This window comes from Vicia villosa, linkage group LG7 (assembly GCF_029867415.1).
Source record: "Vicia villosa cultivar HV-30 ecotype Madison, WI linkage group LG7, Vvil1.0, whole genome shotgun sequence".
Classification (NCBI taxonomy): Eukaryota; Viridiplantae; Streptophyta; class Magnoliopsida; order Fabales; family Fabaceae; genus Vicia; species Vicia villosa.
Window position 1 is genome coordinate 111,839,728 of NC_081186.1, and position 13,931 is coordinate 111,853,658.

General features: G+C 33.1%; 1 protein-coding gene and 1 long non-coding RNA gene across 2 annotated transcripts; both read right to left on the minus strand.

The window, feature by feature from the left end:
• Positions 1–992: 992 nt before the first annotated feature.
• Positions 993–2,200, minus strand: LOC131618291 (uncharacterized). The gene is made up of 2 exons (XR_009288789.1): positions 2,004–2,200; positions 993–1,545 (listed from the first exon to the last, which is right to left on the minus strand). It is a non-coding gene; the product is annotated as an uncharacterized LOC131618291 (long non-coding RNA).
• Positions 2,201–5,555: 3,355 nt separating this feature from the next.
• On the minus strand, positions 5,556–8,570 carry LOC131616550 (protein trichome birefringence-like 25). The gene is made up of 3 exons (XM_058887913.1): positions 7,978–8,570; positions 7,594–7,877; positions 5,556–6,669 (listed from the first exon to the last, which is right to left on the minus strand). The coding sequence occupies exons 1-3, from the start codon at positions 8,249–8,251 to the stop codon at positions 5,890–5,892; spliced, it is 1,338 nt and encodes a 445-aa protein (XP_058743896.1). The 5' UTR covers positions 8,252–8,570; the 3' UTR covers positions 5,556–5,889.
• Between the last annotated feature and the right edge of the window lie 5,361 nt (positions 8,571–13,931).

The window sequence follows — 13,931 nt, forward strand, 5'->3', positions numbered from 1 at the left end:
TTATTAACCATCCAACATTTTCTCCCATACAAAATCACAGGTTTGTAGTCTAATAAAACTTTCCTTAGGTAATACAACATTTTGTCAGTAGATAATTTCAATTAAGTTAATTCTAATAGGTCCTATATCACCTTTTCTCCTTTTTAATTTTTTGATTTTGTAGAAAAGATTAAAAAAAAAAAAAAAAGAAGAAAATGTGATATACAAGATGTTAGAATTAGCTTATTTAAAATTATCTGACAAAAAAATTGTAACACTATTGAAAGGATTTTCCAAAAAAGCTTATCTCAATTTTGAATTATATTTTTTAGATTATTTTTATAAGTTTATTAAAATAGTTTATAAAAACAATTTATAACATATAAAAAAAAATTATTTAAATTTACTTTATTTTTTGTTATAAAAATAATTTATGCATGCTTATTCAAATTTATCCGTAAGAGTTTATTTTAATAAGTATTTGTACTAACAAATTATTTATCTAAAAGGACTCATAGTTTCCTTCTCTTTCAACTTGAGAGCCAACTCACATATTTGCCTAGTAGAGGTCGCTGCCTATGGAACGTGCCTCTTTTATATCTATCATTTTACAATGTTCTTCCCCTCCTCGCCTTCCATCAACATTTTCACAGCATTTGCAATTTCTTGCCTTGCCTTTTAATCAACCCATTCTCACCAACCTTATGTCTCATAGCTACTTTAACCTCTTCACTGACCAAAACAACATGCATCTTTACCTCTGCATAAAGTGGCCATGCAGCCAATGGAACCCCATTCACAAGACTCTCAACCACTGAGTTCCAACCATAGTGAGAAGAAAAGGAAAGAAAAAGGAGGCTACATGAAGTGAAACATAACTAAGAAATTTAAAATGTGTAACATAACTACATTGCTAAAACATAACTACACTTCCAGCAGACATTTCTCAAATTTATAACAAAACTTCACACACAAAATAATCAAAATGTAAAATAGATTCACTCATGACGAAATTTTGAAACTAGTGAATTTGTAATCATTCATCAAACGATTTCTAACATATGTGTTTAAAGGAGTTTAGTAGCACCCACAAGTGCTTCCCCTTATAGACTGTACATCATACGAATCAAATTCAAAACAATCCCCAAACCTAATCCAAGATAATCCCCATCCCAAAAAGAATCAAAACATCAGTAGCAATGATCAAGAACTCAATCAATCCGCTCGTGTGCACCAGCTGCTCTACCATGGTCATCATCTCTATCTCCTTCTCCATTCGTGTCCTTCTTCATTCCAAAAGAGAATCCAACTTTCAACTTAATGCGGTTATTAGGGTTAAACCCAAAACACACATAGCACATTAAAATGAGCTGCAAAAACAAACTCTTCCAGCCAGTAACATCAAACAGCATTGCCACTACCAAATAAACCAGTAAGCTACACGCTAACACGCGATTGGAAACCATAATGTTCCCTAACTTCTTCAACGCGCAAACCTTCGATCACCTTGGTATTTCTCTGGGTCTTCACTTCAAAATCAGCACAAACTTTTCAGCCTCCTATGCTCTAATCCACAAAGAAAAGGAAAGAAAATAAGGTTAACAAAATCCTATAGTAAATCTGGTTCAACAAAATCATATTTAATTCAAGTTTTTCGAACCGAAAACAAAATTAAAAATTGCGGAAAACACATTGAATTTAACATGCTCAATTAGTAATATTCACATTAGATTAAAGATTTAACATCTCAATTGCATGATTTGAACATAACGGGAATTAGGGTTCTTGATAGATTTGGGGGAAACAGAGGAATTTCAAACATGGAATAAACTAGGGTTCTGGAAATCAACAAAAATTCATCCATCAACTTGAAAATGCTAAATTAACAATATCTGTACGAAATTCAAGATCCAAAATCATAGGTTCGAAGCTATCATAGTTCAATGCAGTCACGAATCGTTCTGAAATTCAAGAAAATGGATAGTAAAATGAAAGAGTCATGCATAGTCGTCGGAGATTCTTACGGAGATGACTGAAGGTGTCGATTACGTTCGAGAAACGGTGGATAAACGGAGATGAGCCGCCGGTGATGGGGCGGCGATGCCAGGAAGAGGTGAGATTGGGTAAATATGGTGTGGCCGCCGCGATTCACGCATTTATTTCCCGCGCCGTCAAATGCGTGAATCGCATTCTTTCCCGCACTCCTTTATTAAGCTGTGCCTATTTTTATTAATATAAAAAAAGGGTTAGTAATATTTTTGGGTTCCGGTAATACACGATCATTTTTTTTTTTTGGCTAAATTACAGTTTTGGTCCCACTGTTTTAGGTTTTTTACGATTTTGGTCCCCCTATTTTTTTTTTAAACAGTTTTGGTCCCCCATCCCAATTTTGTCCATGAACAGTGCATGAACAGTACATATTCGTACATGAACAGTGCATGAACAGTTGCATCAAAATTGGGATGGGGGACCAAAACTGTTTAAAAAGAAAATAGGGGGACCAAAATCGTGGAAAACCCAAAACAGGGGGACCAAAACTGTAATTTAGCCTTTTCTTTTTAACATGTTCCTATAATGGTGTTGAGTATAAACGGGGGAGAGCCATGTACCAAAAGGTTTTCATTAGAAAAAGTGTCCAATTTGGCCAAGAAATCTACTCATGGGTTACCTTTAAAGAGAGTGTGAGTGATTTTGATATGGTCATTATGTTGATCGTATTTTTGATGTCTTGAATCTAAACAATGTGTTTATGATAGTTGTTAATGTTGAATTTCAAGTGTGAATGTGTTAAAGTCTACATCGATTATGAATGGAGATAATATTAGGTTTTTAAAAGAGGTGATATATACTCTAATTGTCTTAAGATTTTGAATGGATATGTGACGCCAAAGTCTCTTAAATCCTAAATGTTTGCCTCCTTTACATTTTCGGACCTCGCTCTCCGCAGACTAGGTCCTGAAGCCCTAATTCTAAGTGATTAAGGGAAAAACTTTTTGCCAAGAGTGAAGTCAGAAAATCCTTTTTGCCAAGCTTCAGAGGAGTTGCAGATGAGTCCACAAAAATCGGCCCGAGTGGGCATCTTGGAACAACTTTCGTCAATATTTATTATAACGCATTTAAGGTTGAATGAGTTCTATCTGACGAGTCTCTCAAAATTGTACCCATGATGAAGTTTGTTTAAACAAGTGTGAAAAGAATCAGCCATGTTACGAGTAGTTAGAGTAATGCAATAAACGAGGATAAAATCATAGGGCATGAAAATATCAGTGAAATCATAGGGCATGAAAATCATAGGGCATTGAAGTTAATAAGACGAGAGTATAATTCAACATTACCTTTTGTATTTATGATTCAAAATATCAATGAAAATGGTAATGACATTTTTCTCCCTACTAAGTCATGAAAAGCTTTGATTCAAATCATGAGCAACTTTGAAAATTTGGGATTTTGCGCCAGAAATGTGATTCAAATCACTCTCTATCATCTGATTTGAATCATGAGGTGTTTATCTCCCCCCACAAGAGATAGAGACGCCTCATATCGACCCAAAATCATAAGGTGTTAGGTAAGTGAGTCATCTGTATTATAAATCCAACATTTCACTCATTCATAGGCAACATGGGAATTTAACCACTCACACTTGCACCCAACATATTCAAATCATGGTTTAGTTTGGTTCAAATTATAAATGAAATTTTTGTTTCTTAAATTATTTCAGGAATCATGATACGAGTTATGATTGAGCGCGATTTGAATCACATGACTAGAATCATGATTCAAATCTCAAAAAGAAAAAATTGAATTTTCTTCTCTTGATTCAAATTATTCACTCACTAGGTTCAAATAATTTTATTTGTCGCATCTCGAATCAAATGGTCATTTTTACACCTTTTTTCTTGTCTCCATCACATATATAAATTCTTTTCCGTCTAATTTTGCAATAACTACATAATAACCTTTAATAAACTTTTAGTGTTAATCATTTACACAAAAATCTCTCTCGAATAAACTTTAAGGAAAATATTTTTTAAGTGTTAATCTCTTAAATAAGAAATGTTATTTTTAAGTGGGATTTTATGAAACTTTATCTTTAACTTCAAATCAAACACTAGTTGCTCAATTTTGTGTGAGTTCTTATTGTTCAACCTCATCCATTATGATTTTTTTTTACGGATATCCATTGAATATGAATTCAATTACCATCTTTACTCTTTGCACCAGACTTGTTTAATCATGTACAAAAATTTGATTAGTGAAGTTGAGTCATAATTAATTTAATTTATCTTAAAAAATGTAATTTCATGTACAAAAATTTGATTAGTTAAGTTGAGTCGATAATTAATTTAATTTACTTTAAAAAAATGTAATTTCATGTACACAAATTTGATTAGTTAAGTATGTGATTAACAAAATGTAATAAGGTGTAAAATAAAATTGCCTAAATAAACATGACTCAGAGGGTGGATCTGTTAAACAATGGGGGTGTAGAAAGCAACGCCCCAACTCAATATCATTTGGTAAAAAGAGCGAATCAGAGGAAGAAGTAAGAAGAAGAAAAAGATGATCTATCGGAAGTGGAGTCTCCTTACAGGTCCGGTGGCTATCCTCGGCGGCGTAGTAGCCACCGTCGCCGTCGCTAACTTCACCTTGGTCAAAAATGTAATTTCTGTTCACTCTGTTCTTTCTGACCCCTTTTGCGCTGTTATTTCTCTCTGTTTTATATTTGTTGAAAAGGATTGGTTTTTATGGATTTAAATTCTGATTCATGATCTGGGTTTTCGGGAATCTAATCAATTTCCTTCGGGGTGATGAGGATTTTCATTATGTTATCTGCCATTGATTCATGATCTGTATATGTTGCATCGACGCCTGCACAGACACTTGTTATTACCACGTTTAGTTTATTCATTTTTTCAAATTATTTTTTCAAATTATTACTGGTGTTGTCATGTCACTGTCCGAGTCGTTTTCCGGGTGTCCATGTTTCATAGATGGTGACGGATGAGTGTTTTTACATTTGGAGTGCGTCTATCTCAACCCTACAAAATTATGTAACTTATAAGATGATGGTCCATGAGGTAGTGTGTTAGAAGCAAGTGAGTGTCTCCGTTGAACCACCGGCTTTCGGTCGCTGGATTCACATGTTTTAGACATGGAGTTGCATGGTAAGAGGCTCAAGTTGGATAAGATATGACCTAAAAATAAGCTTATAAGACAGGTTCATATGATTGAGATAGGTTAAACTTAAATTTAAAGAAGTCGGTTTTATAGAATTAAGTTAGGTCAAATCCAAACTTTAAGAAATTGGTTTTTTACTATTGATTTTGGCATCTGAATCTTTTATCAGTTGAAGCTTTATTAGTTGTTACGTGATTGAAATTAACTTCTTCTATTGTACTTTCTAGGATCCATTCACTAAACCGGAGGAGAGGAAGTTTGGAAATCAACCTGCAACGAAGTAGTAGAAAGATGTCACAGTGGTTTGTGTTTTGATGTAATCTAAACATTGATTTATGATCTCAGTATATGGTTTTGCAAAACATGCTCTCTTAGTTAATAAATTCTCAGGTGTCGAATGAAGTCTAGACCCTAGTTTAGAACAAACCTACAAGAGTTATATAGAACTGGTTCATATTTCAGAGATCCATACTTGTTCTTTTGTATAACAATGTCGTATAATAAAATAGGCATATATTCATTATAAAAATTACGGTGAAAATGACATGAGCTGAGTTTTTGCATGACTGCTAAAGTTTACATATTCTGCACCAAACTGATAAGGTTTCACTTGTCTTCTGCATGTTTTGAATATCCTATAGTTTCATGTACACAATGGATCCTGAATTTCAAATGATCATTGTTGTAACCAGCTACAAAGTTCAAACCTAGGTGATTGATTCAATGACATTATCAACCATTTACTAGCATTTCCATCACTATATCATTCCATGAGTCAATCGGTCCTGGTAAACACCAATGTAAACAATCATTCTGAACTTTACCATTCTCATCTTTCGCAAATGGCTGAAACTGTCTATAAGGTCCTGGATGTCCATCTGGTCTCAACAATGAAAGAAAAGTCGTGTCCAAAAGTTTCAACTTCACACCATTTTCAGATCCTACCAAAGTAATAGCCTTCTCAAACTCTTCAACTTCAACACCTCTCATGATAGAATCTACATCTACCATACTAATTTCACCCGCTTTAAAAGGTACAGTTCTATTACAATACCCTCCACTAAACCATTCACCGTTTTCAAAATGATCCGGCGTGGTAGTCCTAAACAAAACAGTCGCATTATGGCTAGAATTCTTGGTAAAGAAGTCGAAAACAAGTCGAAGCACTTTTCTGTAAGCGTAGTCGAACCCTACATCGGTCAAATTCTTTCCGGGGCAGTAATGACAACCGGCCACCGTGTTGTTTTCATGATACACCGCAGATTTGAGAAACCATTTTCCACCACCAATTACAACATAATCAAAAGTGTTGAATTGTTTAGTCCATTGTTTATCAAGAGTATCAAGATAAAGTTGTACCATTGAAGATGAAACTCCATTCATGTCTTCATGAATAGCTGCTTTAACAAGGAAAGGTGTCCATATTACTGATAATGTGAAGTTATGAGATGGAAATTTCCATATCTTTGATCTATATTCTTTGTCATGATAAACCTCAACAGCTTGTTCCACCTGTGTCAGAGTAAATCATTGGAAGATTTAACACACATTTTGTAGGACCAATTCTTGAGACATTACATGATGCCACAAATAGATAAAGTTATATATCCTGTATTTGTAGGGACAAAGGTGATGAAACTAAAGAACATAGACAAACCAAAACGTGCAAGACAAAACTGAAACAGTGCAAAATATTTAATGTATTGTTTTCAGTTGATTAAAAAAGTGGTTTAGTGAAGAACACAACTTGGTAAAGATTCAAGTTTATGCTGTTTCTGGTTGAAAGTCATGCCATATTCAATGTTGGTAAAACCATTTTGGAAAAGACAGTGGACCAACTATATTGACAATGACATGGATTTTACCTGTTTTTGTAAATTGTAGAAATTTCTAAATAACAATTGCATGATTGATGTAATGCATTCTATTTACAATATTGAATCACAACTGTAATTACAATCACCATGTCAAGATTTTCATTGCCATTACAAAAGCATCGCAACTGCAATTGTAGATGCACGAACTGTCTTTTAAGGGCATGCAAACTATCGTACAAGGTCAAAAAAATTTCACGATTAAATCATAGTTAAATAAGATTTTATCAAATATTTGTTACTGTTTAACCGTGTTTAAATATGATATATAATTATTTTGTCATGGTTGAACTGTGTTTAAATATTGTCTTTGGATTGATTGAACAAAACATAGTCAGATTCCGTTTTTTGAGAGAGCGCAAGACGACCTACTGCACAGAATTCCACACCTTTTCATGATTAAGTTGTGGCAAAAATTTCTCCAGACATAGAATTTAACTGAAGTTAACTTCAACTTCTTACACAGAGTCTCTTAAAAGTTTGAAACGGCTCTAAGCGGCACGGAATGGACTAGAATATGAAGTTGCAAATTGTATATAGCAGACAAGAAAGTAAACAATACCTGTGAAAGCATACAAAGTAGGGACTGAACATGGTTGCGTGAGATGGAATCACCAATAAAAGCCATTGCTTTATTCCTCATGACACTAAGAAACTTGTTTGCGTTAAACTTTGGCAATTCACACTCTTTTGGGGTCCATCTCCAATAAAGGTACCCTAAATCAGGTTTTCCATTCTTCATACAATTCTGATGAGGTTCAATCACATGACAACTCTCATTTGTATACATTGGTTCAGATGAATCAGAAATCCAATCTCCCACAAACAAATTACATTTTCCTGAACCTAAACAACATTCGCATAAAACAAACACAACCTTAAACGACACAAAATAAACAAATGTACTCACACAAAAAAATGCATAGAAAAATATAAAGTTTGTTACCATTGAGAGATGTTTGATTCTGATTGTTGTTGAGTTGAAATGCATTAGATTCTGGTGATGACTTAGGAGGAGATGAAACGACAGTGGACACTGTTTGAGGTAGTGGTTTGTGAAATTCTACGAATGATGATAAACTGAATGAATCCCAGAAGAGAAGACGAAAAGCAAGACCAAGAAAGAAAAACAATGCTGCAAATTTGACACAGAAAAGATTGTGATTTTGCAGGGAAAATGGGGTTAGATTTTGTTCAGAGGTTTCTCTGTTTTTGGCCATTTTTGCATCGACAAGAGAACGTTAGAGGGGGTTTAACTAGAAAACAGGGGGGTTGTTGAGGAGTAATTAAGACCATCTCCAATGGTAGTTCCTTCTAATAAGTTCTCCACCTAGACATGCCACATCATAGTACCATTGCATTGCAATGCAACTATGAAAAAATTGTGGTACCCAATCAAATTAGTTTATGAGGTAAAGTTGTGGGCCCAATAATAACTTTTTAGAATTATACAATTAAAATAAAAATTATAAAAATTATTTTAAGATGATGTGGCTAGTGGGACCCATAAAGAACCCAAAAATGGGTTGCACCATTGGAGATGCTCTAAGTTGGTTTTATGATAAAGGAAGCTGTTTTATTGATTGTGATGATGTAACACACTCCTCAGTTTCAGACAAAGTAAAAAGTGTTCTGTATAGTATTTATCACAAAACTAGGGAAAGGAAATTGTATTTAGTTTTTTTTTTAAATATTTAATACTAGTGATTTAAATGTGTTACAGTATTTTTTTTTCCCATAAATTCTTTGATACCAATAACTTTTGTTGGGTTTCATAATTTTAGTGTAAATAAATTTAGAATTTTGTTTTAATTTAAAATATAATATAGCATTTAATAATAATTATTTAAATGTGTTATTTTTTAAATAAATTATTTGACCGTTATAAATTTTATTGGATACCGATAGTTTTAGTATAAATAAATTTAAAATTATATCTATTTTAAAATAAAATAATATTAAAATATAATATGACATTAAATAAAATTATTTTGTTTGACAAATATATTGATATTTTAGTTAAATTCTAGAATATAAGAGTGTTCACCAATTTTTTTAATGTAATATTTTATTTTATTTTATTTTAAATTTTATTTTATTATAAATAAATCAAAGAAAATAAAAAATATAATATCAAGATTAAATAGTTTTACACAGATATCAGAGCATGGTGTATTCCTCCATATCACCCTTACATTTTAAAAATAATGATACTAAATAAGAGAGTGGTTTTTTTTTTATTGACACCGTTATGCAAAACAATTTTACAATAGGCTGTCCGAAATTCAATAATAATTTATTTTATATTCTAATTTATTAATTTTCACCGACTCATTAAATAGAAGTAGTTTTTGAGACATGATACAATAAATTTTATGATTAATTTATTATAATTTTGTATTAAAGATTGCATTTTAATTATCATTGTAATAAAAATAATTGTCATTTCATGTATTTATCGAAACCACCATACAGGTATGAATAATAAAGAAAAAGTTAATTGATGTGTTTTGGAATTACTTTTATGAAGCATATGTATACGGGGTTGGCAAATCGATCTCGACTTGTTCGACATATCTGTTTTGTCCGTACTTTAATGAAGGGAAAACCAAAATTTAGGCCCTCACTTTTTAATGTGATCATTCCGTCCCGTTCCGCCTTTCATGCGAGCTTTTGTCGTTATGGAAATTAACATAAAACTTTGCATTTTTAAGTTTAATAGGTGTAGTGTCAGCGGACTTATCCCGCCCCACCCTTACTTTTTGCGGAGCAGGCCAAGGTTTTTGGCTCGCATTCTTAATTATGTCTGTCCCGCTCCGTCCCGTCCCTTTTTTTACGAGCTTTTGTAGGCCGGGTCTAAATGGGACGGACATGCCTGTTTGCCACCCCTATATAAATCAACATAGAAATAGAAATCAAAATTAACATAGAAATACCAATCGTTAGTTGGTCCAGTGGTGATTGGCGCTGGACTTGGTAGGGAGAACCACGGTTCGATCCCCCGCAACTGCGATCGGGAGGGGGATGGAACCACTTGATGCCAAAACTCGCGCCTTTTCATTAAAATCAACAAATCAAAATTTAATGGTCGTGATTGATTGTTCTCATTTAAGTTATTCGAGAAAATTTTATTTGTCTGATGTTCACACGGCAGAGACATGGATGATGATGCATTGGATTGAACTAGCTTGGTGGGACAAAACTACAATTATGGTGGTCAAAAGTTAATCTAACGGCCTAATGGATATGATTACCTAAGAGATTGGATACTATCAAAACTTCCCAGCCTTAATTTGTAAAATTAAAGAGATGATTAAGAAGAATTGACACCGAAATTTTTCATATTTGGCGAGAAAGAAATTATTGTGTAAATTAGATAACCAATTATAATTTTACTTTGAATAACATTAAACTTCTCATTCTCCCAAATCTCGTCTTAAAGGAGTTGAATGTCATTTTAGTTGATGATAATTTTGGAGCCTCATTTTCTAAATATGTTAGTGCGTCGTTAGATTTTTAATTTTTTTTAAAGCCCTAGACTCTCTATTATTAAAAAAACAACCAAGTCCTTAAAGTTTAAAGTTTAAATGCACATGCTTAAAAATAATAAGTTTCAACCTTTCTTCACTAACAAGTTCTCTCAAGTACTGAAACATCATCTTAATATGCTTGCTCCTCTCGTGTGAAATTATGTTCTTAGCAAGATTAATGGAAGAAATATTATCAACCATGAGCGTTACAGCGTCACCCACATCGCTGTCTAACTCCTTCAATAGATTCAGTAGCCACACGGCTTGACACACAACAAAAAATGAAAATAAACTTGGTCTCACAAGACCAGAGTGCCACTACTGATTTCTTCTTCGAACACCATGAGATTGGTGGTCCACTGAACATAAAGATGTATCCAGGTGTAGAATTTCGATCATCTTTATCTCTACACTAATTCGAATCGATAAAACCGAGTGAATTGCATTTTTTGCCCGTGTTTGTTACGGGAAAGAGAATTTCGCAGTCAATAGATCCTTTGACGTATCTTAGGATCCTCTTGACTGTTTCCAAGTGAGACACTTTTGGTCTCTTCATGAATTTACTCATAATTCCAATACTAGACACCAAGTTTGGTCGGGTATTGCACAAGTAACGCAAGGATCTAATCATCCTCCTATATTGACTTAGATTCACCTATTGCTTATCCTCATTCTTAGACAATTGTAACCTTGCTTTAGCTGGAGTAATGGCAGCATTACCATGCTCCATTTCAAACTTCTTCAATATCTCAGGAGCATACCTTCTTTAGTGCATAAGCAGTTCCTTTTTGGACTTGTGGAACTCAATTCCAAGGAAGTATGTCATAGACCAAGGTGGGTCATCTCGGATTCTTTAATAAGTTCACTGTTAAACTTATAAATACACCTTTCGTCGCTTCCCGTGATCAATAAATCATTTACGTATAGGCAAAGGATGATCACTGATTCACTTGTATCTGTATTCACATACACACCGTATTCGAATACACACTTCTTGAAGCCAATCTCAGTTACGAACCCATCTACCCTCTTATTTCAAGCTCTTGGAGTTTGTTTCAAACAGTACAATTCTCTCTTCAACTTGTAGAACTTTAACTCTTAGTTATTCACAACAAAATTAAGGGCTGCTCTACAAATACTTCCTCTTTAAACGGTCTGTTCAAAAATTCAAATTTCACATCAATTTCATAGATGGACCAATTTTTGTTATTCGCAATACCAATAACTAGCCTTATGGTTTCAATTCTAGAAACTGGTGCAAATACCTTTTCAAAGTCTATGCCTTCTCTTTGCAAAAATCTCTTTGCAACTAATCGAGTCTTATGCTTGATTATTTCACCCTTGGGATTCGCCTTCATCTTATAGACCCATATTACACCAATGGACTTCTTTCCTTCCGGTAGATCAACTAACTCCCAAGTATTATTTTTCTCAATAAATTTCAACTCCTCCTTCATAGCACAAATCCATTTTGGATCACTCAAGGCCTTTTCCGTCTTCACGGATTCGGATTCAGCCATAAGTACAAAATGGACAAAATCATCGTCATCATTGAATTTGTTATCTCGGAATATCTCACACTCTTGGAGTCTTGGAGGCAAACTTTTTTCCCTTATGATCTTCTTACATTCTCGTCAACTCGGGCTTCAACATGGGCGTTTCTGCATTTTCAAAATCTGAATTTTCAAAGTTGTAACCGGCTACAAATTTTACATAATCGGTTACAGGTTGTTGCAGATCCTTTATTTCATCTACAATAACGTCTCGGATGATCACAATCCTTTACAGGTTAGTGCACCACAATTCACTCCCCCCCTCTTGTGCCTGAAGTCGCATGTTTAGCAAACCCTCGAAATCGGTTTAGTACACAAGCCTTCAAACATGAGCCGTGTAAAAGAAAATATTTTTCTAAGTTATACCAAGAATCCAGACATATACACAACTCCTCAAACATGAACAATATAATGAAAAAAAAATATCTTTTTAAAGTATAGCAGGAAATCAAACATGTATAGGCTAAATGTTTTCTTATAGGACACCAAATCTTTCCATATTTCTCAAAATAATTTGATATCCATTTATTAAATGTTTATTTGACTTTTCTATGAATATATAAATATAGATGAAATGTATAAAGAACAAATTTAATGAGGTGGAAGTAGAATAGCTCAACTGATTTAAGATAAATAGAAATAAACCAAGATTCGATTTCAATTTTTTTTTTGTTTGTATTTCTCATAGTTTAATGTAAAATTTAATTATATTTTAGATTTCTAAACAAACTAAAATTTTGGAATAGAAATAAAAAAATTCAAAACAATGATGATTAAATTTTTTGATAAAAGATTGCAAGAATTAGAAACATTTAATATTTTAGAACATAAATTTGAATTTATAATTCCTTATTTTTTGCATTTGGTAGGTATAAGTTTTACTCTATACTAAAATTAAAAATAAAAATGGATGAAAATTTAATCGCATATAATAGATAAAATTTAAAGTGTATTCATGAAGTAGGTTCAACATTACTTTTGTTTATTTAGGTGAAACAATCTTCATCACTCTCGTTGAGTAGCATCAAAGGCATATATATATTTACATGTTGATTTATGAATATCAGTATCACCAACTTTATTCAACTTTTTAGATCTGTAAGTTTTATAGTTTAGGTGTTATTTGCAATAGACTGTTACTTTATTTGGAAGCTTCCAGAGTTGGACCCCTCTTTAAAAGAGATCTAGTAATGCACTTAAAATCTACTTAAAAATATTTAAGTCTAAAGTATCTCATGATCATAATTTCCTATAGACTTTTCAGTGTGAGATTTAAAATAGAGACATCACCAATATTCTAGTGGAACTGTACCCATTGCAATTACTCCCTACATCCAAGTTAATATAATGTCTGAGGTGTGGAGTTTATTGAAGCTGAGTGCCTAATTATCTCTCAACCTCCTATCTAACATTTAAAATTGTATATTATTTTTAATTTTTCATTCAAAATAGAGTAATTGTTCTGTTTTGGAATGAGATGAGAATCAGAGAGGTTGAATTCATTGTTTGTAATTGTGATTTGATATTTTTGATTTGGGGGAGAGGTTGATCGCCAAAATTAATACTTTAACGTTCAAGTCACTAAGAAAGTAAAATATGGAGTTTGAATCAGAAAGAATTTGAATACCAAAAAAATAATGTGTTCTCCTTTTTAAATAGGGAAGATGATTGGTAAATGCATGTGTGTGAAACATCGTGAGATGCGGTCATTCATTGGATTGATGTTGAGAGAATGACATGGTATCCTCGTGAGGTGTACTATGTGATGCGGGAAAAAAGAGCTTATATATCCCTCACGTGGTACCTTCTTGCTTCGT

Bases quoted from the DNA above. Each gene is read 5' to 3' on its own strand.
- LOC131616550 (XM_058887913.1), bottom strand. From the start codon at position 8,251: ATGGCCAAAAACAGAGAAACCTCTGAACAAAATCTAACCCCATTTTCC. The intron at 7,878-7,977 runs GTAACAAACTTT...AATGTTGTTTAG, and splicing joins GAATCAAACATCTCTCAATG to GTTCAGGAAAATGTAATTTG. The intron at 6,670-7,593 runs GTATTGTTTACT...ACTCTGACACAG, and splicing joins TACTTTGTATGCTTTCACAG to GTGGAACAAGCTGTTGAGGT.